Source organism: Passer domesticus, chromosome 8 (genome assembly GCF_036417665.1).
Source record: "Passer domesticus isolate bPasDom1 chromosome 8, bPasDom1.hap1, whole genome shotgun sequence".
Taxonomy (NCBI): domain Eukaryota; kingdom Metazoa; phylum Chordata; class Aves; order Passeriformes; family Passeridae; genus Passer; species Passer domesticus.
The window spans coordinates 47,032,939-47,059,941 of NC_087481.1; the positions used below are offsets into that span (position 1 = coordinate 47,032,939).

The 27,003-nt window shown below is 36.8% G+C and overlaps 1 protein-coding gene across 4 annotated transcripts in view; it reads right to left on the reverse strand.

Annotated features, from left to right (window-relative positions):
* Positions 1 to 27,003, reverse strand: part of CFAP43 (cilia and flagella associated protein 43) — a 42,676-nt gene that overhangs the window by 14,581 nt on the left and 1,092 nt on the right. For 2 of the 4 annotated variants that reach the window (XM_064431227.1, XM_064431225.1), the window contains exons 2-22: positions 25,878 to 26,131; positions 24,933 to 25,029; positions 22,018 to 22,185; positions 20,947 to 21,097; positions 16,306 to 16,456; positions 14,348 to 14,410; positions 13,350 to 13,429; positions 12,516 to 12,647; positions 11,674 to 11,790; positions 10,622 to 10,702; positions 9,658 to 9,806; positions 8,507 to 8,610; positions 7,357 to 7,497; positions 6,332 to 6,501; positions 5,447 to 5,587; positions 4,844 to 4,974; positions 3,263 to 3,391; positions 2,536 to 2,632; positions 1,726 to 1,803; positions 1,145 to 1,270; positions 645 to 749 (exon numbers count right to left, since the gene is read on the reverse strand). In XM_064431227.1, coding sequence (XP_064287297.1) covers positions 645 to 749; positions 1,145 to 1,270; positions 1,726 to 1,803; positions 2,536 to 2,632; positions 3,263 to 3,391; positions 4,844 to 4,974; positions 5,447 to 5,587; positions 6,332 to 6,501; positions 7,357 to 7,497; positions 8,507 to 8,610; positions 9,658 to 9,806; positions 10,622 to 10,702; positions 11,674 to 11,790; positions 12,516 to 12,647; positions 13,350 to 13,429; positions 14,348 to 14,410; positions 16,306 to 16,456; positions 20,947 to 21,097; positions 22,018 to 22,185; positions 24,933 to 25,029; positions 25,878 to 26,131 — 2,665 coding nt within the window. Of the gene's footprint in view, positions 1 to 644; positions 750 to 1,144; positions 1,271 to 1,725; positions 1,804 to 2,535; positions 2,633 to 3,240; positions 3,392 to 4,843; positions 4,975 to 5,446; positions 5,588 to 6,331; positions 6,502 to 7,356; positions 7,498 to 8,506; positions 8,611 to 9,657; positions 9,807 to 10,621; positions 10,703 to 11,673; positions 11,791 to 12,515; positions 12,648 to 13,349; positions 13,430 to 14,278; positions 14,411 to 16,305; positions 16,457 to 20,946; positions 21,098 to 22,017; positions 22,186 to 24,932; positions 25,030 to 25,877; positions 26,132 to 27,003 lie in introns of those variants that run through there. The other 2 variants (XM_064431226.1, XM_064431228.1) reach the window with 2 other exon arrangements.

Here is a 27,003-nt window from a genome sequence, read left to right on the forward strand (position 1 = left end):
TAAAATTAAAAAACCCAAAGTAAGAAGTTCTTTGTAATACTTCTGTCAGTTCATTTGTTCAATACTGGAATGCTAAACAGTTACAGACTGCTTCAAATCAGGAATAAAACTGAGGATCAGTTAGTACAGACAATGTATTAAATACAGTTTTAAAAAAAATCCACGGGTGTGGTCTCTTTGTCTATGTTCATCCACAGAATTAAGCCAGAACTAGTTTGTTTGGTTTTTTTGTAAAATTATTTGGTCTTTCAGTACCCTTGGGATAATTCAGTATCATCAGTTTGACTCATCTCCCTCTGTTTAAAATAGGCAAAATCAGTGTTAAATTTTGCCTTTACTTTCTCTGTAGCAGAAGTCATATGGACTGACAAAGAAAAATAGTACTTCTCCTTTTAGCAATAATGTGTAAATATATTGTCTGAGATTAAGAAATTAAAGAATTCTCTACTTGTTTATCAGCACTACTTTCCACTTTAGAAGGTAAAAGCTGCCAGGCTCAGACAAATTTAACAGAATAAAAGATTTCCCCGAGCCTTGTGAAAAAGTAGTTTTTCCCACACCATAAGCAAATCAGAAATGTTTGTCTCTGTACCTTAAGGTATAAATAAACTACTGCAAAAAATGTCTTAGAAAGCAGAGGTTACCTTAACTGCACGTCCTTTTACACACATGTCATCCCAGCACTCATATTTGATTAAATCCTGCAAATAGCAGTAGGATAAAGTCTCCATCTCCATCTCTCTCCTCGCCTTTCAAGAAAAAGAACAGAAAATAACAGGACGTGGTGCAAAGTAACAAGATGTGGACAATTTGCATTGAGTTACTGAAAGAAGACTACAAATTAAATGAATTATCAATATTTCATCATACTGAAGACATCATTTTCTAGGAGAAGAAAAGCATTCTAGAACTTAAACAACAATCCCAAGGCCACAGTGTGAAATTTATAGTTTCTGGCATAAAACATCTTCCAATTTGCCTTGTCTGCCTCAGCAGTTTCACCTGCTTCAAAAGTGACTTTTAAATACTTTTCTGGTTTTCTGCTTCTCAGCAGTGAACAGCAACTTTGAGCTAATCCTCTCTTATTTAATAACTTTTCTCCTTTCCACTGATAGCTTTAAAATGTTCCCCCATTCTGCCATACCCTGGCCACATCTTCTTCAGCCACTGCTTGCACTTGTTCCTGTTCTTCTAAATCCAGGTTGAACTCCCAGTGTTCGAGTTTCTCAATGTCTGGCACCTGCTCATTTTCATGCAGCATTTGTTGAATCTGTTTTTTTAAAAAAAAATACAAGGAATAAAAAGTAATTTGAATGTGAATAGAGGAAATCCTATTTTAAACACTATAGAACTTAATATCAGAGAAAATTATTTTAATTACCTGCAATTTTAACTGCCTTATGGGAAGAAACAAGAAAAAGGCGAGGACAGTCTTTTTTATAATGGAAGGTTGTTAGACAGGCAGAAATTAGCTTGCTGAGGGGACAGATAGCTCAAGGTACGAGGCTGGTACAAAATATTCATTTGGAGCAAAGGAAAATGAGAAGCAGACAGTAGCTCCTGGCAGTTTCAGCACTGGTCCCTGAAGAAGCACATCTCTTTAATGCCTGTCTGCTCAGAGTTTATGACAAAACTGTAACTGAGCACTAGAGCTCACAGCCATAAAGGAAGTGTTCTTGTAAACAAAACTGGGAAGCTGAGCCATTACCCTGGTAAGAAACTCACAGTTTCACGCAGCTTTCTAATTCCCATTTGCAGCTCTTCCTTCTGGTTAGCAAACCTCTGAGTCTCTTCTCTCATAACCTGACATACAACAAATGCATTGTTGAAAGGCAAAAAAAAAGGCAAGAGAAAAAAATACCAAAGTAATCTAAAGGAATATTATCTGTACAGAAAATAAAATGCCAGAGGAGTTAATAACTGAAGCAGACATAACCCTAATTCAACAGGATGATCCTTAGAATTGCACAAGAAAAGAGATTTTATAGCCAGGTCACATTGTAAACTGGTTGTACAGCAATAGCACTGGAAAAAAAGAAAATACTAAAAAAAGATGTAATTACAAGTGCAATGCTTACAGATACACTGAACTGCATAGAGCCTACTCCCAGAATTTTTTAATCCTTAAGATTGTTCATAATTGAAAATTTTCACTGTTTTCATTTTTTATTGAGTAACTGCTTGTTTTCTGGTAATAATCATCTAGGCAACTTTTTGACATATAGCATAAAAAGTCTTTTAAGTTTCTAAAATAAGTGAATTTGTCAGGCTCTTTTTTTTTTTTTTTGGTATACTCCTTGTATAGAAGTGTTCTTCTGACCTTCAGAACTCCTATTGTGCTAGGCACCTTCTCTGATGTGTTTATAACCTTGCCCTAGAATTTCTGAAAGTCTAGATCGCAATGGTTAAAGAAATGGCCAAATGTGAGAAAAACTTTTGAAACTAGATCTGTTTACAGCAAATACTTTGGTACCCCAAGTGACTAATGACCCTTGAAAACTCTGGCTTTGATTAATTCTTGTTTTGTGAAAGTACCTTCTGTATTTTCTGGCCTAACCATGTCATGCCATCAGTATCTGTGATGTCTCCATCTTCTTCTGTCACCTGTGCATTAAAAGATTTCAGTGGTGTCTCCTGATGTTTACATTAAGGATATAAACATCTAGCTCAGGTACTTTGAGAGTGAGTGAAAGAAAGATGGAAATGAAAGAAAAAGTAGACTCCCATTGGAAATCCCACCGCCACCACCACCACCAAATTAGAGGGTGTTACATTTTTGTTGCCTAACTAGTCCCCAGACCTGATCCTGCAAACCCTTGCTATTATGCAAAGACTTTTGACTCAAATGATTGACTGGACTAATCTCTGTAATCCCTACTTTGATTGACTTCAATAAAAAAACATACAAGTAGTAACACACAATATACAGCAGTAACATCACACTGGGAAGGACACGTAACTTCACATGAGGAGAAACTGACTTTTACAGAGTTTTCTGTGGCTGAGGAAACCAAGTGAAACTGAAGATGTGAATGTCATCTTCACATAAATATCCTATTTCTTTGACAGTACTTTTCCACAAATTACTATTTAAGCATATTCAGTCTATCCTCAGGGGTATTCTTCTGCTTTAACAAAAGGAACAGTGTATTAAGGACAATTTTTATCATGTACAATTTTAGGATAATGATAAAACTTTTTCCTTCATAAAAATAAAGAAAGCACTTTAAGTTTCTTTACTGAAAGTGATTTTGATGTGGATTCTGGGTCAAAATTCCATTCTGCCATAGATTTTAAAACAGAATTTTCATCTGAAGTAGACTTGTTCAGTATATCACGTAGAGATTTCCAGTAAAGAGCAGCTTCCTCAACTTCAGTTTCCTTTATCTCCCTGGTAAACAGAAAGGGAACTGATGTGTTTTTTATATATTATGGAAAAGGACAAAGTATTGAATATTCTTTTTAACACAATTATTAAGTTGTCTAAAAATGCATATTCAATATTTTTGTATTGTTTGAGTTCTAGAATTGCATAAATAAGTTAACTCTGCACAGAAATAAAAATTCTGAAAGATGGATTACCCATATTAGAAATATTGCTCTGACAGAGTCATCTTTATTAATCTACCTGAACACTTACTTTCCTGCAGAAAAGCTGTACTTTCAAGTGTCTCTTATTCCTAATGTCTGCTAAGAACTCTACTGCCACAGTAGAATTTCCATTAAAGCTGTGATGTCCCCTTTTCTCTGAGCTAAAACAGTATCTCACATTACATCCCTTACATCCCCAAAGAGCCCTTTCCAGAGCTGATTTGAGAATGATAAGAGGTATCAGGTTATGTTTAGTAAGGCCAAGTGCTCAGTCCTGCATTTTGGCCACAATAACCCCCTGCAGCATTACAGGCTGGGGATGTGTGGATGGACAGAGCTCCAGCAGAAAGGGACCTGGGGGTGCTGGACAACTGACTGAACATGAGCCAGCATTGTGCTGGCCAACAGCATCCTGGCCTGTATCAGGAGCAGTGTGGCCAGCAGGAGCAGGGAGGTCATCCTTCCCCTGTGCTTGGCACTGGTGAGGCCACACCTTGAGTGCTGTGTCCAGTTCTGGCCCCTCAGTTTGGGAAGGACCTTGAGACACTCGAATGCATCCAGAGGAGACAACAAGGCTGGTGAGGGGCTGGGAACACAAACCCTGTGAGGATCCACTGAGGGAGGTAAGGATGTCTAGCCTGGAGAAAAGGAGGCTTAGGGGTGACCTTATCACTCTCTACAACTCCCTGAAAGGGAGTTGTGATCAGGTGGGGGTGGGCTCTTTCTCCCGGCAGCACTGACAGAACCAGAGGTCACAGTCTCAAGCTGCACCAAGGGAAATATAGGCTGGACATTATGAAAATAATTTTTATGGGAAGAGTGATAAAGTTCCGGGATGGTCTGCCCAGGGAGGTGGTGGAGTCACCATCCCTGGATGTGTTTAAAAAACAGACTGGATGTGGCACTCGGTGCCAGGGTTTAGTTGAGGTGTTAGGGCATGGGTTGGACTTGATGATCTTGAAGGTCTCTTCCAAAAGGTCTCTTCCAACCTGGTCATTCTGTGATTCTGTAATACTTCTCAGAAGATATTCCTGTATGTTCTGCTACAATCAGACCCAAAGTGTAAGACTTTTCCTGAGCTAGGGAGGTCAGGCTGCCTCTGAAGATGAGAATTATTTTATTTCTATCCAATTCTTCTCCTTACTTTGAGACTAAGAAAAAGAAAGTCTAGAATCACAAGGAGATGCAAAAATTAATCTATCAGGATACAAGAAATGACACAATCAATATTAGTCTGCCACTTTATACATACTTCCACTTCAGACACACCAGGGCACAATCATTTTCACCATTAACTAGGATGAAATTGCCATCCAGGGAGAATACTGTGGATCTGATTCCCCCTCCTTGATATGAGTGACAATGCTTTTGAGCAAGTATATCCTAGAGAAGTCATAGAAGCAGTATCAGTAAATATGTTTTTATAAAGAAATATGTCTTTAAATTATTTTTATTATTTAAATTTAAAAATATGTTAATGTTTCTTTATTTCTAGATAAAATTTGATCCAAAATGGCAATACAAAATACATAAAATACTAGGGTTTTTAAGTTTAAAAGGTTTGACTACACATGGAACAAGTTTGTAGTATATTGATTTTGCAGGAGGTCAGAACAGTAGCAAAATTATCTTTGCTAAAATTCACTGAAGAAGGAAGTAAGTGGTTTGTACGCTTGTATATTCATTCATTATAAAAATAATTGTCTTGTATAATGCTATGCCAGTTCATTTTCAACATAAATTTTTGTCAAACACCTTCTATTCAAGTGAGGAAAAGTTTACAGTTAAAGGAAGCAATTTTCACCCTTTTGTCTCATGTAAATTAAACAAAGCCTGTGCCCAGACGCCCACCTACCAGAGTAGAAGAATTGTAGATAAACAAAACACCATCCTTGGCTGCTGCTGCCAGCCACTGGCTGTTGGGTGATGAACAGAGCAAACCTGATCCAAACTGTTTGCTAGGAATCTTCTTTTCAGATGAAAATTCCAACTTATTCTGCCAAACAAGTAAAAGGTTAGCAGCAGTTCAGATGATATCTTTGCCATTTTGAGAAAATTAATGAGAGGTTTGTGGGTTACCACAAGCATTGCAGCTTAAACTGTTGTAGGATTACTGAGCTGAGGAAGTAGTGCCATTGCTGTGCTGCTGATTTACTTCTCATCTCTGCAAAAGGGTCTGGATTCAGTACATTCGAGCCTGAATTTCTTGGCTCAGAAAGGATGGGACACGTCAAAGAGGAATGCTGACCTTATAATTCACCTTTTTACCTGCCTTGACTCTTAAACTCTGGGAGACCTATGAGCTGCAGAGGGCTGCAGCTCCTCAGCAGGCAGTGACAGTGGCTTCCTGAAGCCCCCACTGCTTCCTTGTGAGGCTGGGCTGGGTTTGCATCTGAGAGTCCTGGGCTGACATTGGCTCAGTCCCTTCAGGAGCTGCATGTCCAGGTTCCTCAGCAGACTGCAAAACCCACAGCTCCAGCTCAGAAGCCACTTGTGAAGTGCCTGCAAGCTGTGTGGATTTTAAAAACCAATATAATAGAACAAGGACATTATTTTTGCTAGGTTTCTGAGCAAGTGGTAGGATACTGAAAGCTGATGAGTATGTATGGAGTAGGTATTTTGAGTGGAGAGAGGATTTCTTTAAGATAATATCCTGCTATATTAATTTCATCTGCAGCCTGTGTTTTTATTTAGCTGGTATTTAACTACCACCCAAAATAATGCAACTTCAGAGAATTACCTCTGCAGAGAGGTGGTATTTACAGATGAAAGGTGCACAGGAGCAGTAGCCATACACAATTTTATCCTTCAGTCTGACTGCTGAGCTCAAAGGGAGATCCAGATCATATTGCTTCTTTTTCAGGTCACTAGCATTAAACATTCCTTGTTCATTCACATACTTATCATTATCTAAAAGATTGACAAAAGAAAGAGGGAGAAAGAAGAGCCATGACTTCCACTAATACAGGTGCTTTGTCTATCATGTAATTATGAAAATGATCCTCAGCAAGGAGTGAGCATGAAGTGAGTTTTCAGGGACGTGACTGGAAATTAATTAATACTTACATTTAACACCAGCTCAGTGAGTTGTGCTGAGGCAGCACACTGCAGTGAAGCAGAGCAATAGCTTTGCTGGCTCTAAAGAATTACTGGAAACAGTTTAACCACCATGATGTGACTATTTGCATACACTAATTTACTCTGCTTCTTGAGTATTACGTCAACATAATTAGTGCTAATTAGTTTGCATGCAGGTTCATGTCACCATTGCCTTCATCTAGAACTTGTTTTAGGAATCTCTGCCATGAGGAACACACAGGCTGGGTGGTATTGGTTAAAGCACTGCAGTTCACATCTTCAAAAAGACATTTTATTCGTTGATAAAACTAATATATTTTATTAGTTAATAAAAGTGAATAATATAAAGTTAATATATTTATTAGTTCCCTAATTTGAGCTTTAAAGGGACTCTGGAAATTAAGACTGACAAGGCACCTGATAAAATATTGAAATGAAGACAATGACTGTAGGTCTTCAGCAGCTTTGAAAATAAAGCCCCATTTTATATATCTAAACATAGGCACAAAAACAAGTCGAAAATTAGTGAATATGTAAAGAAAATACTAACTTTGTTGAAAACTATAAAACTCCTTTTTGAAAAGTTTGTAAAATGTAAGGCCTTTTAAAAATTAAATGTAAATAACTTGAAAATCTGACACTAGGCTTATTGCCCTAGAAAATGTAAGTATATATTTCAATTTTTACCTGTTATCATTGCTGAAGACAGACGAAAAATTTCCAGTCTTGCTTTTTGGACCTCTGCTACGTGAAGAAGTACCATCACTTCAACTAAGTCATTCTTAAAATCAGAAATTACAGAAAGATGGAGCACTTCATCTGCCAGCACTGAAGCAGGTAAGGAATATCAATGGAAATTGTTATTGTGGCATGGTAACATTGTTGTTATTAAAATATGCTCTGACACAAAACGAGATCCCTGTTGGGAACACAGCTCAGGAGTGCTGCATGCACTCAACTCCCCTTGAGGCACTGGGTTCTGGGAATCCCTCAGCACCAGCACATTACTGTTACATTAAATAGTCAAATCTGAATTTACCTCAAGCTTGAATTGTAGCAATTTTGAGGCTATCTGCTGATAACTGCCAGATAAAGAACAGAAAAACCCTCCTCTGACAAACCCTCCAGACAATGAGAATATGATCAAGCAAATTACATAAGTTATTTAAGGAGATATAATTCTGTTTGTTAAACCAATTAAAATGATGAAATAATGTCCTTTGTACTTAAAATTATGGTGAAGCTCTATACACACAGATATGATCTGTAAGAATAATGCTTTTGGAAAAATAAACTCACAAATTCCATATTTTTTTGTGAGTTAAATTTCATCATATTTTATTCCTCACTATCAACCATCAAAGCTGACAATTTCAGCAGTTCCCATGTTAAAGATGTCTGGGGTAGAAATTTGAAACAGGAGATTACACACAATGATTATAACCTACAGTATTTTAGTCCAAATTCTCACAAAGTTCTTTAGTTCTTTACCATTGCTATTAATTTTATGCTGGAGCTGTGATCACTTTGTCAGCTAGTCCATTCTTTTCCCTGTGATTTATACATACTCTGAAAGAAAGGTAATATTGGTACATTTGCTAAATAAAATTACAAAGGGGAAAACAAAAGCAAAAACCCAAACCAACCAACCAAATCCTCCAAAACAAAAAACCCCGAAAAAGAACTCTGGCCCTTAGAAAATAGGTGGGAAGAATATGTTTAGTCACCCAAGAAAATAAATAGAAGGAAGGTGAATGGCTTAGCCTGACTGACAAGTATACTTTAAATGCAGAAAATAGAGAAAACAAAATGTAATTAATGTTGTTACATGTATTACCTATATATCCCAGAACCTGGAATAATTTTGATGGACGAGCATCTAGAATAAAGATGTGTCCTTCTGTAGCTCTTGCAATGAGGAACTGGCCACTCTGATCATAACTAGGTAAAATGCACATCCAAGTAGAAATCAATTCAATACAGTCAATAAAAAGACTCAAATAATTTCACTCCCATAACTTGCTGACTTCACTGAATGCATAAACATTCAGCTCCTGGGTTTAGAGGTTTAGGGTCAGATAGAAAGCCCAGTGCTACGAGTGCAGTTTCTAATTGAGTGGGAGGTGAATCTAAAGGTGCCCATACTCCACAGCAGTCTGCATTAACAACTTTGTTAAGTCAGAATTTCTTTTACATTCACTTTCTTAGAAATGAAACTATTACACAGATCTTAATAATATTTTGAAAAAAACCACATTTTTGCCTTGATTTAATTTTGAAAAAGTTGCTTTCTGTATCTATTTTTAAAGTTCTGACTTAGGTGTCTGTGAAAAGGGATACATCTGAGTCTCAAATAAGAGGCAGATTTATATTAAAGTTAAAGCGTTCAAAATCCATTCTATCTTTTGTAAAGTAGAGTAAAATACTCTCAGAAATACTCTCAGGTTATAACTGGATGGGGGTGAGGGAGGGATGGAAACCCAACCAACAAAAAATCCCAAACAAACAAAAAAGCCTTTTAGATCACTAGAGCTAATTACACGAGGACTGGTAATGTCCAGAACTTCAAGTAAATGGATAATCAGCAATGGTAACAAAAATCCACCATATAGAAAGAGATGACCAAAAGGCTTAAACTTAACTTCACAAAACCTTAAATTAATATTCAGTGAGAAATAACCCTCTGAAGTCAGATACATGGAATTGTGCATAATTACTACATATGGTGATTTTTCAGAAAGGATCTTATACACCAGTATGTTCTGTGTTCAGTTAAACCTTCTTAAAATACAGATTTATTACATTTCTTTCATATAAATCCTGCTACTACCTCTTGTAAGCAATTCAGAATATGCTGAAAAAACATAGAAGCTATTAAAATATTTTAATTTTTTATTTGTAGAATAAAAACATCACATTTTTTTTGTTCAACTAATACCATTACTCAAGCAATAAATTGACAATATCTCTACCCTATTACATACTTACTGCAAAGACAGCACTGGAAGTTTGGAAACAAAAGTCCTGTGAACAACCCGTGGAGCTTCAGCTTTGGTAACATCAAGGAAACAGATTTGACCTCTTTGGGTCCCTACAGCAACACTGTTGGAGGAGGGACAGCAAGCCATAGAAGTTGCCTAGTTGAGAAGTAGAAGATACTTAAAAATTCAACATATTTTATATATTATGCTATTTGTCAGTATGCAATTTCCTTTGCTGTTTAGAAGTCCCTAAAATTTGAAGAAGAAACCACAAGTGGTTTATTTAAAAAACATGTTTTTAACAAAGAAAGTATTTAGAGACATAATGGAAATTTTATCTATGCTTTGTAGCTACACATCAAAACTTAATTCTGTTCTTTATAGAGAAAAAACAACCATTATCATTATATGCACTCTTCAGATTTTAAGTGAAAGAAGTTTCATCTAAATAAAACAGTGAGTGCACTGTTGTGTGTACAGCTGTTATAGAAAGTGTTTTTTTTCTTTACTATGTTGGATTTCAGGGTGTGAATGCATCTTAAATCAGGACAAAGCATTAACAGTTTGAAATACTTTTATCAACTCGATTCTTAAAGCCTGTTTTTCATTATCAGTCAAGGCATTTAACTTTTATACTTTTGAAACTTTTCTGTTACTCATTAAAAAGGAAAAAAAAAAGGAATACCATAAAAATTTAGATTTTTTTATAAAGATGTGCTGAAAGATGCATCACGAGGACATTTGGCTGAAATGTTCGCTCTGCTTTGAAGTCAAGATAAAAACATGACAGGATTAGCTCAAGGAAACATTCTGAAAGGTAATCTTTAAATCTCATTGATGGGTTGCTCAAAGATATTACTGAGCTGTCCTCAGCAATGATTGATGCAAATCTGTGGAATATTACACTATCAATTGAAAAATACAGAAAATTTTAAGTATCAGACATGATATAAGCTCCTGGTTACTTGTACCTCAGTACCAAGGTTTAGCTTGCTGAGGAAAGTTCCATCTTCCAAGGACCAAACTTGTACTTCACCTGCAATTGTTACAGACTGTTGAACAGAGAAAAACAGAGTAAAAAGAGGATGAAATAACCAAATAGTCTGGAAGTGATTAGTGATCTCCTATAGAATATAGATTCAAATAATTGCTGAGCATGGCAGATTAAGGGTTACTTAGGATTATTTTGCTTTTCATTAAATCCAGGTGCTGCAAGGTACACCTGCTTAAGGAATACTTTCAATAATTTTTGTGCATTCCTGCAGCTTCTAGCAGAATGAGACAATTTAGGGCAAAATTTGTTAGCTGATCAATATTAGCACTCCTGCCATGCTGCCAGCAATGGAACAACCTGCTTATAATTTTATTTGCAAAGAAAAGGCCTTGAGGAGAGGTCTCATTTTCTCACATGAAAAATGATGGCTATCAAAACAATTGAGTTCTTGCTATATCCAGGTAGTTTTGTAATTCCACAATTACAAGTAGTAAGACTTGCAAGAGTAAGGCTAGAGATCACTCAACCTTCACACTACTCATACACAGTCAGGTAAAATTTAGTGTCCCCATGCTAATGGTGAACAAAGAGATTCAGCCAACTTGTCAGACTATGACCCAGGTTTTCTAGGCTGGCTACCTGGAGAATTCATGACCTGTAAATGAATTGTGGGTAAGATATATGTCTTGCAGGCTGAAAAGATCAGTATCAACTGTTAGACAACATCAGTTCTCTGAACTGAATCCAACTTGTGCTCAGCTGTCTTCCTGAACAATCTAAGTCACACAAATCAGCAGAAGAACCAATATAACATAAATTATCCAACCTGAAATCCAGTATAAAAATTCTGTCCTTTTTATAAACTATAGCTGAATTAATGCCATTTACTTCCTTAATAAGAAGTTACACAACTGTAACAAATATCAGAACAACCTGATTTCTGCAAGGCTTTTCATTTTGTGCCTTAGCAACATATTGGTTACCTGAAAAGAGCTATTATTCTATATTAGAAATAATACAATTACTTACCACACAGTAGTTGTTCCCTGGAGTAAGAAAATCAGCTGCCAGAAAACAACTGCTGGATGTGTCCAAGAGTTTGACAGCTTCTCCACTATGGGCAGGTCTATAACTATAGACTGTCCCCTGATAAATAAAGAGAAATAATCCATCACTGGGATATGAAACTCTTCATTAGAAGCTTTTGAAGACCTCAAAAAACCCCTCCCATCTTTGAACTTTTATATTTGACTCTAACCTGAGGTAAAATGTGCCCAGTAGGATTCGTCTGAGTTTAGTGGATTATATTAATTTACACTGGCTAATGTTAGTTCCTTTTAGAGCTAACCATATTTTCAAGAAATGTTGTTTCTCAAACTTGCTTTAATAAAGTAATTTAAACATACCCAATTTCATGTTACTCAAGAAATGGATAAATATTCTACACCAACACTTCATGTCTGCAGAGAAAACAACTCTACTGCAGAATCCAGTAGGTCTGATACACCCAAGCTACACTTTCTCCCTGTGCAGGCACACATCAAGCCTGGAATTCATGCCCAGTAGATCCATGACTTGGACACATGAGAGACCCTGAACATGTACTCAATTGTACACACACAAGAATTTCTGTTGGGAAATCTCAACATAAGGTACTTTATATTCCACCATCTATAAGAGACAATTGTGCTGTGCTTCATTAAAAGTCTTTCAAATTCTGTGTAAAAACACAGAATGGACTATGTTCACTTCTGACAGAATTTGTTGTCTTGTGTGATTACATTAAACATTTTGTACTAATAGTACCAGCATATTCATACAGAATCCCAGGAATATCCCATTATGTAGTGCTGTTATCTCCAATGTTGTACCTGGTCAGTGACAAGCAGCAGACTGGTGTAATCAGGAGAAAATATGAGGCTGGATATGGGCTGTGAGATATTAGCACAGATTTTTGTCTCATATTCCAGATCTTTGATGTGATAAAAGGTTAAAATGCCCTCCTGTGCAGAAAAGTACAAATCCACATGAGGTCTATGTCACTTATACTATCTGGCAAACTAAACTGCAAGATCATCTGAAAATCACTAGAGCAGCAGAGCTTAACTGCATCCCATCACCAATGGTGTCATTTGTCTTTAGCAGGTTTAAATCAACCACTCTAAACTGAGATAATAAATCTATTGAACATAAAGGTGTTCTTTAATACAATTCTTAGTGACAGTCCATGTTTGATAACAACAGACTCTCTCATTAGATAATGTTTTTGATTTCATAATGTTGTTTTTGAGACAGTGTAAGAATTTGTTTCCCACTTGAGCAGGAATGTACAATGGCATTTTCAGATTGGATTAGATATTGAGTTAGATTTTGCACAAAATAATTTGGCAATTCTATTGGCCGTTTTCTCTCCTTTCCTATTTTGTCCATCCTTCTTTTCTGTTTCTCTACAACATTCTTAAATAAAACCAGGATTGTCCTCTTTTATTGCTTCTTTGAGTACAAAAAATTGAATTCTTTCACACTTTGCTCCCTTGTTCAAGCCTTAACAAAGTAATACAGTCAACACGAGAGAAACTTTATGGTCCTCCAGTCCTTCACTTTTTCCTAATTCCTGTCTTTGCAGTGAACTCTGAAAATGTACTCCACTTAAATGCAGATTTTCACACACTCAGAGTAAGTTAAAAGCACAAAGAATGCCTTACATGTCCAGCTGCATACAGTCCCTCATTGCAAAATGCCATGGCAAGTAAAACTGTTTTTTCCCCATTGCTTGGTTTGTAACCTGAAAGCACAAAACCAACATAAAATATCAAATTTAATTTATTTCAACAATGTGTTGCAACTCCAAATCTGGGATAATTTACTATTTATTTGTGAGTAAAAGGATCATAGAGTCAATTAGATTGGAAGGGATCCTAGAAGTCCTCTAATCCAATCTCCTGCTCAGCACAGAGCCAATTTCAAACTCAGAACCAATTTCAAAGTTGAATTATGTTGCCCAGACCCATATCAGCTAAGGTTTGAATACACCCACACATGGAAATTCTGTATCTTCTCTGGGTAATTTGTCTCAAGGTCTGGCTACCTTCACTGTGGAAGTATTTATTTACTAAAATATACCCAGAATTCCTATTGATGCAAACTGTGTTCTTTGGTTGTATCTTCTCTGTAACCTTTCATTGGATAGCTAAAGCAATAGAAAAATCCCTCATTTCCTTTTCTCCAGGCTGAACAGTTTTCTCACACCAAATTTGTATGTAATGTACTAAGACTGTAACAACCTCTGTAGAAATGTGCTGAACTTTTTTGTACTGTGGTGCCCAAAACAAAGTGTTTGAGACAAACCCCTAAATCCTAACTCAGATAAATTATGAGTGATTGCAGTTCTAAAGAAATGCTAAAACTAAGCAGTAGGGAATCTCTTCTAGCACCACTTATTCCAATTTAAATTAGAATGAACACAATTTTTCCCCTGTCACTGTTTCTCCTGAGGCTTTTAATTTGGCTGTCTCTTAGCAAAAAAGCTATTAATCTTTTGTCATGTAAATACACATAAGGTTGCCAACAATGTGTCTTACAGAGGCCAGTGTGAGATGAGTTTTTGTAACTAGTGGCTTCCAGCTGTACTCACATATTATTACTCCCAGACATCAGCAGTGCTGTCTAAAAATCTATTAGCTTCATTTGAACATAGAAATACCTTTCTTTTTCTGCACTCGACTACGAATATAGGACACCACATCTCCTACTTTCTGCATGTACTCTGCACAAAAGAAAACAATTTATAATGTCAACCTTGTTTGTAGATCAATATTTCAAAACAAGTCAGTTGTATTCCACTCTATTCAACAAAAGACCAGGTTCAGTACGATAAATGAAATATGTGCATTCTTCCTGAATATCTACCATTTCTGCCATCTATGCAACTGAGTAAGCACAGTTCCATTATTCAGTTTACAGCTGTAACAAGGAGATAACATGGACTTGGGGTGGAGAATGGTTCAGATGCAGATTTATCTTCCTTCTAGTACCAAGTTATGGTATTACAATTTCTAACAATGATTTTTTTTTATACAATTAAAAGGAATATTCAGCCAGTCTGAAAACAATGCCTAAGTGAAATGTTGTGGCTGCTTATGATTCTGTTTGCAACACTGTATCAGGAATTCAGCTTGAAGCTGGCCATGCACTTAAACATTCTGCTAAATAGATACAGATTGCAGTCGGTTTTAAATTAAGCATAAGCTTCAGTATAATATAAATACACTGCATTTTGTTACACAGTTTTAGGGCAGGACTCAAAGATGAACACACAGGCCAAGAAAAAGCCCAAATAGCCAATATTCTTGTTGCCTTCTACTCAACTAACAAAAACAGTTCTGGTCACACCTCAGGTTTTTATTTCTTGATGATTTCCAACTCTTGATTTGGTAAATTTAACAGTCTGATAGTTTCAAAACAAGAAATAATGCTGGTTTGTTAGGTTGTTTTAAAAGCAGCCTTACATTTTGGTGTTAACTACCAAAAATGAAATCAGGGTACTTAACTGCAGCTTAAAAAATCTATATGTTTACTATATGTAAACAGGAGAAAATAAGATTACCAGGAGATAATCTATTACCATTAATTCAGTGTTTGTTAGGGAAACAGCTCTGTGTTAGGGAGAAGTATATTCCAGTACTCCTCCTAGCCCTGACCAAAGTATGAACTTCATGTGCACCATAGGATTGACACCTTCCATCCCATCAAAGGATGATGGAATACAGATTGCCTAAGGAACAATTTTTGCTGGCTGTGTCTCAACAGCCTCCATTTAGAAGCCCTCTGAATGAGCACAGAAGGACAGTAGCATTTAGCAGAGGAGATCCCTCAGCATTCCCAGAAAAAGAAGTTCTGAAATGGGCTGCTCTTGACATGAAACTTTAGTCAGTCACAGCCTGCTAAAGGTCCCTATGAAAAAAGACAGGTGGGAATACATATAGGGCACACAAACCATGCTGGTGAGTTACAATCAATCAGAGGTCCTCCCATTCCAGAATAAATTAAAACCAGATTTCTCCATTTGAAGCCAAAGATATCTTCTGTTCACTCTCTGTGCTTCATACATTCTGCAGTAAAGCCTGGCAGTGTTTGCAGCCTTGTTTTCATTATAAAATAGTCTAAATAAGAGCTTCAGTTTTGTTTTTTGAAGACTCATAAACCCTCAAAGATCACATCTAACTTTATCTAACACAGCAAATGAAGACTATCCAACAATTCATGCAAAATAAAATAAATTATTGGCACTTAACTAATAGTAAAAATAGTACTGCTATTAGTAGCTGGTATATTAATAGTTTGATGTTAATCTAGTAGGGCTGGTTAATAAGATCTGGACTTATGGAAATATAGTTAATTTAATCAATGTTGATGCATTTACAGGTTTGGTTTTTTTTACAAAGAAAAATGAAAGTCAGTTATTGGGTGTTAAAAACACCCCCACAGAATCTCAAAAGACTCTCATATGTTTACTCTACTAATAAAAAAACCAGGGTTCTACAAACCAGCTTTATAATTTCTGTAAGGTACCCAATAGAAGAACAGAAGAAAGCACAAAAAGCTTTCACTTATCTACTTTCCTCCCTGCTTGAATGAAACACACACTCAGCTATTTCTTACCAGGTGGAGCTTTTTGTTGAAGAACAGAAACACTGTATTCCTCAGTATCAATTGCCAAAACATATCCTTCTCTACAGCCCATGTATATTTCTGAGGCTGCAGTCCAGCAGTGGGCAGTGGGATGCACTGAAGTCTTAATACAATTTCTAGGCTTCAGCATGAAAAGAAACAAGTTCAATCAACAATTGACAAATATCTGTACAAGCTGTTACATACACTTCAAGATAAGAAAAAAAAAATCATTACCTCATAGAGTCTGACATCAAGTTTAACATCAGCATTATTTTATTCAGTTATTCCTTCACTGAAGGCAGTAACTTGACAAAGAACATTCTCCAAAAAAATGTATGTCTGGAGACTATGGTGGAGAACTCACTTCTCCCTCTAGAAACTTGTTTAAATGATGGATCATATTTTCAATTAAAAACTATATATTTTAAAATTTGCATTTATCTGGATTTATTCTCCAGCACTTGCATCTGTTACAATTTTATCTCTAGCTTGGAAACCCCTCCAAGTATCTTCCCTATCCTCACAAAGAGAATGACCCACTGTAACAAGGGCATTTGTCAAACTTTTAATGATAGAATTATGATAAAATTCAACACACTGACCCCTAGAAAGTTGTTTAAATGACAGAAGGACACTGGAAGCCCCAATTTAAATGGTTACTTATTATGACCTCACCACAACAAATGCCTTTCAAACTGTTTTTTAGAATATTCTTCCACTTTACAGGCGAAACGTGAACATGTGGTTTTTGCATACCTGACAGTATTTTTTTAAACAGATTTTGTTTGAATAGCTTATCTTATTGTATAATCCAAATTGCTCTGTAAAACAGCTTTGTCAATCTTTGTGTCATCTGCAAATAAGTGCTAGAAATATCCCTGACCTGGACTTCCCATGTGCCCTGAATTTCATTTTGCTAAAATAACTCTCATAAATCTGTCCTCCATAAAACAGATAGAACAGAACTTCTCCAGCAAATATTATTAAAGACAGAGAGTGGCCTGTTCAGAGACAACAGTAACAGAGGTCATAAAAATACCACAACAGAAAGAACCAGATTAAAAAGAATTCAGGGAGGGGAAGAGGGGGACAAAACACAAGAAAACCTTGGGAGAACTTTTAAAAGAGAGGACTCAAAGCACCATGCATGTGTGCAGAAGTGGTGAGGATCACTAAGCAATATGATGGATGAAAAAAGAGAAGGTTCTATGTATGATTCTGTAAAATACCTGCTGTCTCACTAAAGGTTCTATAAAAAGAGGAAATATGGATTGACTTGTGATGAAAACATAGGACAGAGATCCATAAGTACCTAGATTTCATTAGCAAAATATACCAAGCCCTTGTTATACAATTCTGGGTAAGTAGCTTATATTCTATTTATTTATGCTTGCAAAGCATTTTTAGTTTCTCACGGGGAAAATGTTATGGAAATAAAGTACATTAATATTTACTTTATAAATCAAATATGGCTGACAGTAACAAATTTATAGCAAATAGGGCTTTACATCACCCAGAAAAAATCTAATATAGGCATTTTCACTGATTTTATAAGGCTTGAACAGCACAAATCTTTGGGAAGGTTGTAACCGAACTTCTGCAAAACAGAAGCTTTCTGGGTAAACACAATTTCTGCAGTGTTCCTTTGTACCTTCTGCCATGACTGTCTTTACACATAAAAATATGCTAAGCCTAGGATGAGATTATGTAAATCCCAAACCAGGTTGCTTATTGCAATGGTATGGTGGTGAATAATAATAATAATAATAATAATAATAATAATAATAATAATAATAATAATAACAATAATAATAATAATAATAATGCTGTCTTTCTTTGAACTTCGCTTCCTTTTGAGTAGCAGGGGAAACAAAATCCATGATGGATCCTTGCCACAAAAAGTTTTATAAAAAGACAATGGAATAAAATTGGTGCTAGAGATGAAATAGATTCAAGTGGGCTTGATTGTTCCACTCTGTTCTGCACTGAGGCTGCCTGACCTTGAATATTGTGAGTAGTTTGGGTCACTGCAATATAAGAAAGATAATAAACTATTAGAGAGTATCAAAAGGAGGGCTAGGAAGATAGTTAAGGCTCGAGAGGGGGAGCCATATAAAAAGCAGCTGAAGATATTTGGTCTTTTCAGCCTGGAGAAGAGGGGACAGAGGGGACATCTCACTGCAGTTACAACTTCCTTGTGAGGGGAAGACAGGAACAGACACCAATCCCTGCTCCGTGGTGACAGTGACAGGACCCAAGGGATGGCCTGTATCAGGGGAGCTTTAGATTGGACATTAGAGAAAGATTCTTCACCAAAGGCTGGCTGGGCATTGGAAGAGGCTCCCCAGGAAGTGGTCACAGCACCAAGGCTGACAGAGTTCAAGAAGAGTTTGGACAACACCCTCAGGGACAAGGTGTGACTCCTGGGGGTGGTCCTGTGCAGGGCCAGGAGTTGGACTCGATGATCCAATTTTTAGGGCCCTTCCAGCCCAGCATATTCTGTGATTCTGTAGTAAAGCACATTTAGAAAACTCCGATCTAGAAAAATCTCATGCAAGAAAAGGATGGAAAGCTGTGGGATGTTTCAATCCTTTCCCTCTGCTGCCCCGCTGTGGTTACACTGGCTGCGTAGCCAGCCTCAGTAGTGGTTCTGGAGCAGGGAACACTGACACGCTTCCAGGAGGCAAACAAGCCCACTGGGCTTGCTCTTCAGTGCTGGGGTGGAAAGAGGTGCTTAACCTGACAGGACAATCATAAGCATGTGATTTCCCTCCAGTGTCAGGGCTTAGAAGATCTAAGAGTGCTCAGCTTTTCTGCTCGGTTAGAGATGGAGTCTATGTGCACAGGCATGCGTGGAGGAGAGAATTAGTGCTGTAAGGCACAATAAATTCAAGTCCTCGAAAAACTACTCAGCTACCATATCCTGGAGCAAGGTGAAAAACCTGCCAGAAACAGATTCATTGCCTCCCAGTGTTAAACTGTGAGAGTAGGACCTCCTAGTTTAGTACATAGGAAACAACATACCACCACAACAACAAAAGGAACAAGACCCTGTATTTCTGAAAAAAAAAAAAAAAAAATTAATTCCTAAATAACTTGTTTATTACCTACCAATATTGACAACCAAAATACACACATCTAAGAAAACTGGACAGTAAATAACTATCAAAACATTTAAGAAAATTAAATCTTCAATGAAGACTATTAGAACAGTTTACTCTTACTCCAGAAATATTTCTATAGCTAAGGAGAACATAATGACATTGAAGGGTCTAAAAAGAAATCAAGGTTTTATTGAAGGCAGCTGGGAATGCAAAGACCCTATAGAGATCTCTAGTACATATACCTAGCATGGCTGAAAGCACAAACTTTTCCATGTGGAAAAGTCCCCAACATGGTTCTGCAAGTTCAAGCATAATAACCTACTACCACTACACAGAATGGCATCTATTCAAGGACAAATTCTATTAAGCCTCACAGACCTAATACAGGAAGTATTGGAGCTTTTGCTCCAATACTTCTTTCAATTCACTTTACAGAATAAAGAACAAAGTGGGTTTTGCAGATTTCATTGTCTGCACATAACATAAGAGGCAGTAAGGCAGAAGAAAATGGCAAGGCCCCAGATGAGCATATATTATCTTCATTTTCTATGTTCTAAGTGATCTCAAATATGAACAGAATCAATGAAGGATTTTTTAAAATAGTTTTTCATTGTCCTGAAAACCATAAGAAACTAGTTACACAGTTAAAACCCTCTACCATTGTGAAAGCATGAAGCAACAAAACTATGATGAAGTCAGGAAACCATCATTTCCTGGTTTTACTTTTTGACTCTAGACACTAAAACAGAACTCCCATTTGTCCATTGAGAAGATGCAGTATATAATGCCAGTGTCATCTTATGCATGCCAGTTTTGGAGTCTCATATACATCACAAGCCACCAAATAGAAATCGATGGTGTTAATCTTAGAAGAGAATCCCAGATTTGCAAATTAAATGTTTTCACACTTCTAGTTGGTAGTCACGTGAAAGTAAATTTCAAACAAAATGAGAAGACTTTTAAAGCCTCTAAAAAGAGGCACCTCAAGGGAGGATAAAAAGTAAGTACAAGTGAGACAAACAGGGTCCAACACTTAGAGTGGTATGGGAATATATTTCAGAAGCAGGGATTTCTGTCTGGAAAAGAGCCTTCAATGTTTTCATAGCTTGAAATATTTTCAGTGTCAAAAAGAAAGCAATCCCAAAAGGAAGTAAGCATATGTGAGGGTTACCATCAGTTTAGCATGAGAATAAGTTTTCAAGTTTTCAGCAGGTCACTTTAGCTAGGGCACAGCTAAATGCTGACACACTTCATACTGCTTCTGGGACACAGATTCAAACCTGCACGGCACAGATATATGCTAGAAGCTGTGTCAAACATCTCACCACTGTACTGCACTATGCAGCAGCATTGTGCCTTCTCAGTCTCCTGGAAAATTGGAGTTCAAAAATATCGTTGAGGTAACAGACACATTTACTGGGTTGTACCTATTTAATAAGCATTAGAATTATGAATTTATTAACACCTATATGTATAGAAAATATAATTACTTGCAATAATAAAAAGGAAAAAAATCAGTAACTACCACAAATGTTTCTGCTTCTTCTCCTTCCAGTCCAGCAATGGCTGATATTGGCAAATCAGGGCCATAGTATGGATCATCATTACGAAAAAGTGGGAAAAACAAATCCTCGTGAGGACTTATGGCCCCATGTTCATCAGGGAGTTCCACAGGGCTGTGAAAAGGCAAAAGACACAGTCTGAGGAGAAGAAATATGAATAGCAATCACTGATACAAAACGGAGAAGCTGTTTTCAAAATGGGCTTTATTTCTGCAAATTGAGTGGAGGAAAAGTGAGTATGCCTGTGTGTTTGCATATGCATTCTGTAATGCCAAAGGCAAAAAGCCTTTGGTATTTTTTTCAGATCACAAATTAAGGCCTTGTTTATACTCTCACTAGTGCAACTGGGAATGTGGCAATATGTTGATTACATTAATAGTTAATGAGATTAAACACAGGTGGGAATGGTAGAGTAGCTGCCACCTCAAAGCACAGGTTTTATATGTCAACAACTCCAACTTGAGATACATGCTACTTTTATACCAACCTCAAAACACATTTTGGGATAAATAAATTCTAGTTTTGCTGCGCTCAGTGAATTGCATTGACAGAGCCATGCTCTCTGGACCTGTAAATTAGCCACAGAAGCTGAAAATAACATAAAAAACTGATACAGCTTTTGTTCAATTTGTGATTGCAATAAGATATTGTTTATCTATGCTTACTAGGAACAAATTGATCCAAATTTGATGGTTTCATAGCTACAAAAGCAATGCTCAACATAGCCATGTACAGAAAAGCAGTCCAGGCACTATATTCAGTCACACAGCTTTTGATCAAAACTGCCAAAGCAGCTGATTAGTATTAGCTTCATGGTGTGCATAATCTGGCCATGTGAGTACTAAGAAATGAAATCATAAATTTAATTCACTTGATTGACTAGACAGATTTATAGTGGTTGTGATTTAGTAATTACTGACTGCAATACCTAGGTGAACTACATGGGACTAAATCCTTTGCAAATAGATGTGTGCTGCTAGTCTTTATTATTAAAATATAGATGTTGCTCTTAGCCTGAGGGGTGTTCCACTCACTGTCGTGTAAGGAGATGCTCATCCTTGCTCCTTTCAATGCACCAGATGGTAACAGAGCTCTCAGCAACAAAACACAGCTGCTGCCAATTCATGGGGTTAAAACTCAGAGAGGCTCCTGTTAGGCCTGGCTGAGACTCACTGCACAGGAGGATATTTTCTTGCCAGTTCCTTCATTAAGGAGAATAAAAGAGAATCAAATCCATTAAACAGGTGAAAAACATTGAAGCCAAAGGTCTGGATGTGATTAGGGCTGATGTTCAAGATCCAGTTTGGAAAACAACTACTTTGTCACTGACAAAAAATTTCTGCGGTCAAAACAGTAAGGTCCTCCTCAGAATGAAAAGGATGTGGTTAATTAGCCACACATACAATTATTACTGCTAGAAAATGATTGAATAACTGACATTTTAGAAACATTATCAGGCACTCCCTTTTGTGAAAAGACCAAAGGTCATGAGAAATGGATTTTTTTTTCATTATCTCTATCAGCGACTACTAAAATGGGCCCAAACAATTAACTCTTCAGCACCCCAGCCTTGCTCTTCCAATCTGTAGGATAATGACTGTAATGCTTGCAGCTGGAAGGTGTGATAACGAGGAAACAAACCACATTCAGCCTATGATTATCTATGGATTAATTACCTAGATAATACAGTAATTGTGCTGTGAGTGCAGACATACAAGCAATGGCTGCATTAACTAACTTGGCCACAAGCCAGGGCAGAGTTTGTGTGGGGCTGTTATGTGTAGCTAACAGAAGACTGGGAATCTGCTGTCTGCTGACTTTTCTTTTGTCCAGTATATCCTATGTTATATTTTCCTCATCTATTTTGCATATTTTTCAATATTCTGATTAATATTTGACTGCATTTGCATTTTTAGGTGCTCTCAAAGAACTGATCAACATCATTTGAAGAAAATGGTTAAAATTGTTTCTTAATTTATTGGACTGATAATCTAAATAACATTTATAGCTTTAGTATTTGTAATTATTGCTGAAAGGAGAAATGTAAAATGCATACACTACTGTAAATAGATTCAGTATAATCCTTTAGTCTGGCTGTAAAAAATTCACTCACAGAAATGATCACGAAGCAAACAATGGCTAACATTTATAGCATATGCAAAAAATGGGAATTATTCACATATATGCAGTTGCCCACATTAAAATTACAGGATGCTATAAACTACAATTCTGACTTTTACAGATATCAGCTTATCTTGCTTTCTAAAGATATGTCAGCATGTTCTTGTCTCATACCTACCAGATAGTGCCAAGAGGGTTTTATGGTAGATAATTTACTAAGATCTGAAACTATGGTGAAATGTGTATCAGAAAAGGAATCTGACATTAAGTTTCTGCTTTGTACAGAAAAGAATAAATATTAGGGATAAAATATCTCAGATGAAAGGCAGCTTTTAGTTATCCACAAGCTCTTTATATTTTGAGACTGACCTCTTTCAAAACATCTCTTGCATCTCTGATTCCAAACTAGCTGCTTAAAGTACTGGGGCTGTGCAATTGTCATATAGTCATGACATCTAATGCTCTACACTGTGATTTCTGACCTTTATACACAAATATATCTTCAATGAATACACAATATAATCCAATCACAAAAATGAAGGTCCCAATTTCACAGTAAATTCACACGCCTCTGTTCAAATTATTACACATTTTAAGCTTAATATTCTAATGTCATTGTATTTTGTTACTAAAATCTTTGTGACTTAGGGTGGTTTTTATGACAATTACCTGCTGACAGTTTTAACAAGCTGATTCAAACTGGTTAAAATTGTTTGGCCTTGGAAATTACTACTACTTTAAAGCATTTAAACCTTTCTAGGTATTTCTGGTTGTAAGAATAATCTAGAGAAGTCTTTCAGGATGGAGCATTTTTCTTTAAGAGCACACTGGACCGTGTGTGTTACTTCTGCTGTAGGTGACAAGGGTGTCAGCTGTCAGGGCAGTGAGTCTTTGCTGGTTTCCAGTGTGATATGCACAGACATCCTTCTTGAACTACTGTGTATGAGCAGAGCTCACAGCAAACGTTGTTGTTCTTCTTCAGAAGACATAAAGAAGAGGCATCTGTAATAGTGTCTGCTCTCATTACTGAAATTCTGAAATTCCAGAAGTTTCTTCATTTTCACTTATACTCGTACAAGAAAAGATCATCAGGAAACCGAGACTACACTGACTGTTCCTTACATGTCCTCACTTGCCTCTCTCCTACTCCACCCTCCACATTTATTTTGAAGTGCTCAGACTCCACAGTCAATGGGAGCTTGCTGGCAATGAAGGCAAGAGCAGGATTGTATTTTATAGTACAGTTAAAATGTTAAATATTCTACCTTTCTGTATCTGCACTGCACTATATAATACTTCACATCAATGAACAGAAAATTATGATCTAACCCAGTGGTCCAAGTTAGTGTAATCACTGAGCAAAATTATAAGCCAGAACTAAGATCAAGCAAAAGTAATTAAGAGGACCACTGAACAGTCCAGGGGGACAAACCAGAGCCAATCGCCTTTAGAATCCTTTTCCTCTTTTCAACAGGCAACTTTCTTCCACAACCAGCACGGTGCTCAACCTCCAACAGGGAACAGATAATTAACTGATGCTGAAGGCTCTGGAAGCACTCCAAAAAACAAAATTTGGAAGAAGGTAAAAGATAACTTTGCTACCAGTAACAGCCATTTTGACTAGTGTCTACTAATACTAGAAAATAAACAGCATTTTTGGTACAGAAAGTTTGCAGACAATGATCAGTCAGGGGAAAAAAAAAAGAGATGAAGGCAACCAGTATGTGTTCCATATTTGTCAGCTTAATCTATGCTAAAACATAGCAGTCACACAAAAATATGAATTAAATACAAATGGTATAAGAGAATTTTGGTTTTTTACTCTTACCATACTGAAAGAACAAACTCTGGGATTGAAGAGTAACTGGCCAGATAAGGGCCTTTAAAACTAAGTGCAAGTAAGGTATAGTCCAGCTGAGCATCACCTGAAATGTAAAAATAAAGAACATGGTCTTGGATTGTCCCAGACTTTATTTTATAATACCACAGATACTCTTCTCACTTCCTTAATATCCATTTTAACTCTTGAAATATTCTTCAGGCCCTTGATTTCTTTGCTTCACTGCAAAGATTATTATTCAACTGCAAAGATTATTATTCACTGCTTCACTGCAGATTATTCTTTTGATTTAATCATAAAAATGCTCCCTATGTATCACTGCATGGATTTTTTTTTCAATTTCCTTTCCAATAATACCTTTAAATTGTAAAGTATTTTTCCCCAAGTCCCATGAAATCCTTTGCAGTCATAATTTTATTCAAATACATGAAAAAGCAAGTATCATGGTCCTTATTTAAATGGCAAGGGAACTCAAACATGAAAAGGGTAAGCAACTAAACCAAGGAGAGAAGTTACATGAAGCAGGCAAAAACATACATCAGATCCTGGATTCCAAAGTTTAACTGCAAGAACCCTCATCCCTCACATCCTGGATTTCTCATCTGGCTTTCAGCAGTCTGCTTGGGAGTCTACTGCAGTATGACTTCATTGCTTATTCTGACTACATTTTCCTAAAACTAATTCCATTTAACTCCTTTTCTTTTCCTTTTAAATTAACATCATTATGTATGGTCATATTACTCCCTAGCTTAAACCTAAATAAAAATAGTGCAGTGGAAAATTCCTTCCACTGCTTTCTACGAATCTCATATGTCCTGTGACAGGGACAAACAGTCCCTGGTTTTCAAGTCTTATAAAAAGCCCCACGACTTCAGAATCTGATTAAAGTATTGTTTTAATAAAATGATGATGATGAGGGTTAGCAATCACTACCTTTTAATTCTGCCACTTTTCTCAGTTCTGGAAAAGCGTAGATGTGTATGAGGGGATTCAGCTGCCGGTCGGAAAAGGCCACCACTTGGCTGTTGGCATTTGCTGCAAAGGCTCCCACCTGGCCACTCTGACACTGCACTGCTCTTGTCTTCCTTGTTTGGATGTCCAGGAAGAGGATGTAATTACCACAAGGGTAGCACAGAGTTTGATTGTTGACAAAGGCCAAGTTCTTGTTTGAGAACCCCTGAACCCAACTGCAAACAGAGTAAGTGAATGTTAAAACATGAATCAGACACACGTCTCAAAATACTGTGCAAAAGGGAATGCTGTAGCCTAAGTTAAACTGAACTGATGATTGGGATTTATTAGACTCATCTTCATCCCAGTGTTGCAAAACCACAACAACTAAGATCTGGTATTATGATTCACTAGTTCACTGTTTCCAAAAACATACAGTCACAAAGTGCACAAAGGACTGGCATAAGAACATGCAGAGATGCTTTTATTTCTTTCAGTTTTCACTGAAATAATGTCAGCCAAGTTCACAGGCTCTGGTTTTGTACTCACATATCCCAGCAGAGGGTATAACTTTATTTGAAAGAATTGCATGGGTATGATCTGTACTTGGGACCCTACTGTGTTTGCTTAACCTTTTTGCACTTTCATAGTTCATCTCATGCACATAAAATAAAAGATATAAAGGTACAGCTTCTGTTTATATGAAGCAAACCAGGAGGACTGTTCTGCTTTAAAGATACCAGCATTTTAACATGGTAAAACTCTGGAATGTAAACAGGATGTGTTACACAAGGACTGAAATAAGTTACCAAAGAGGCCTCTGTTTATGAGCTTACAAAATGTCAACTAATTTGTAACAGCTTGCAGATGTTTTTGCTTTTCAAAAAGTGTGGACAAACACCAGGGTCATCTTACCAAAGAGATCTGCATTTACCACCAAGTGAGGATGTCAGTTTAGCCTGCTGGTACCACGGCAGGAAAGTCCCTGCAGTGTAAGAGACACCCTCTGTGTACCACGCCGCTGTTAGCATCCTCTCTTTGAATGATTATTCAGAAACATCCCATCTCTGCACTTGTTCCAAATCAGAGGATTTGACTGGGAGAGACC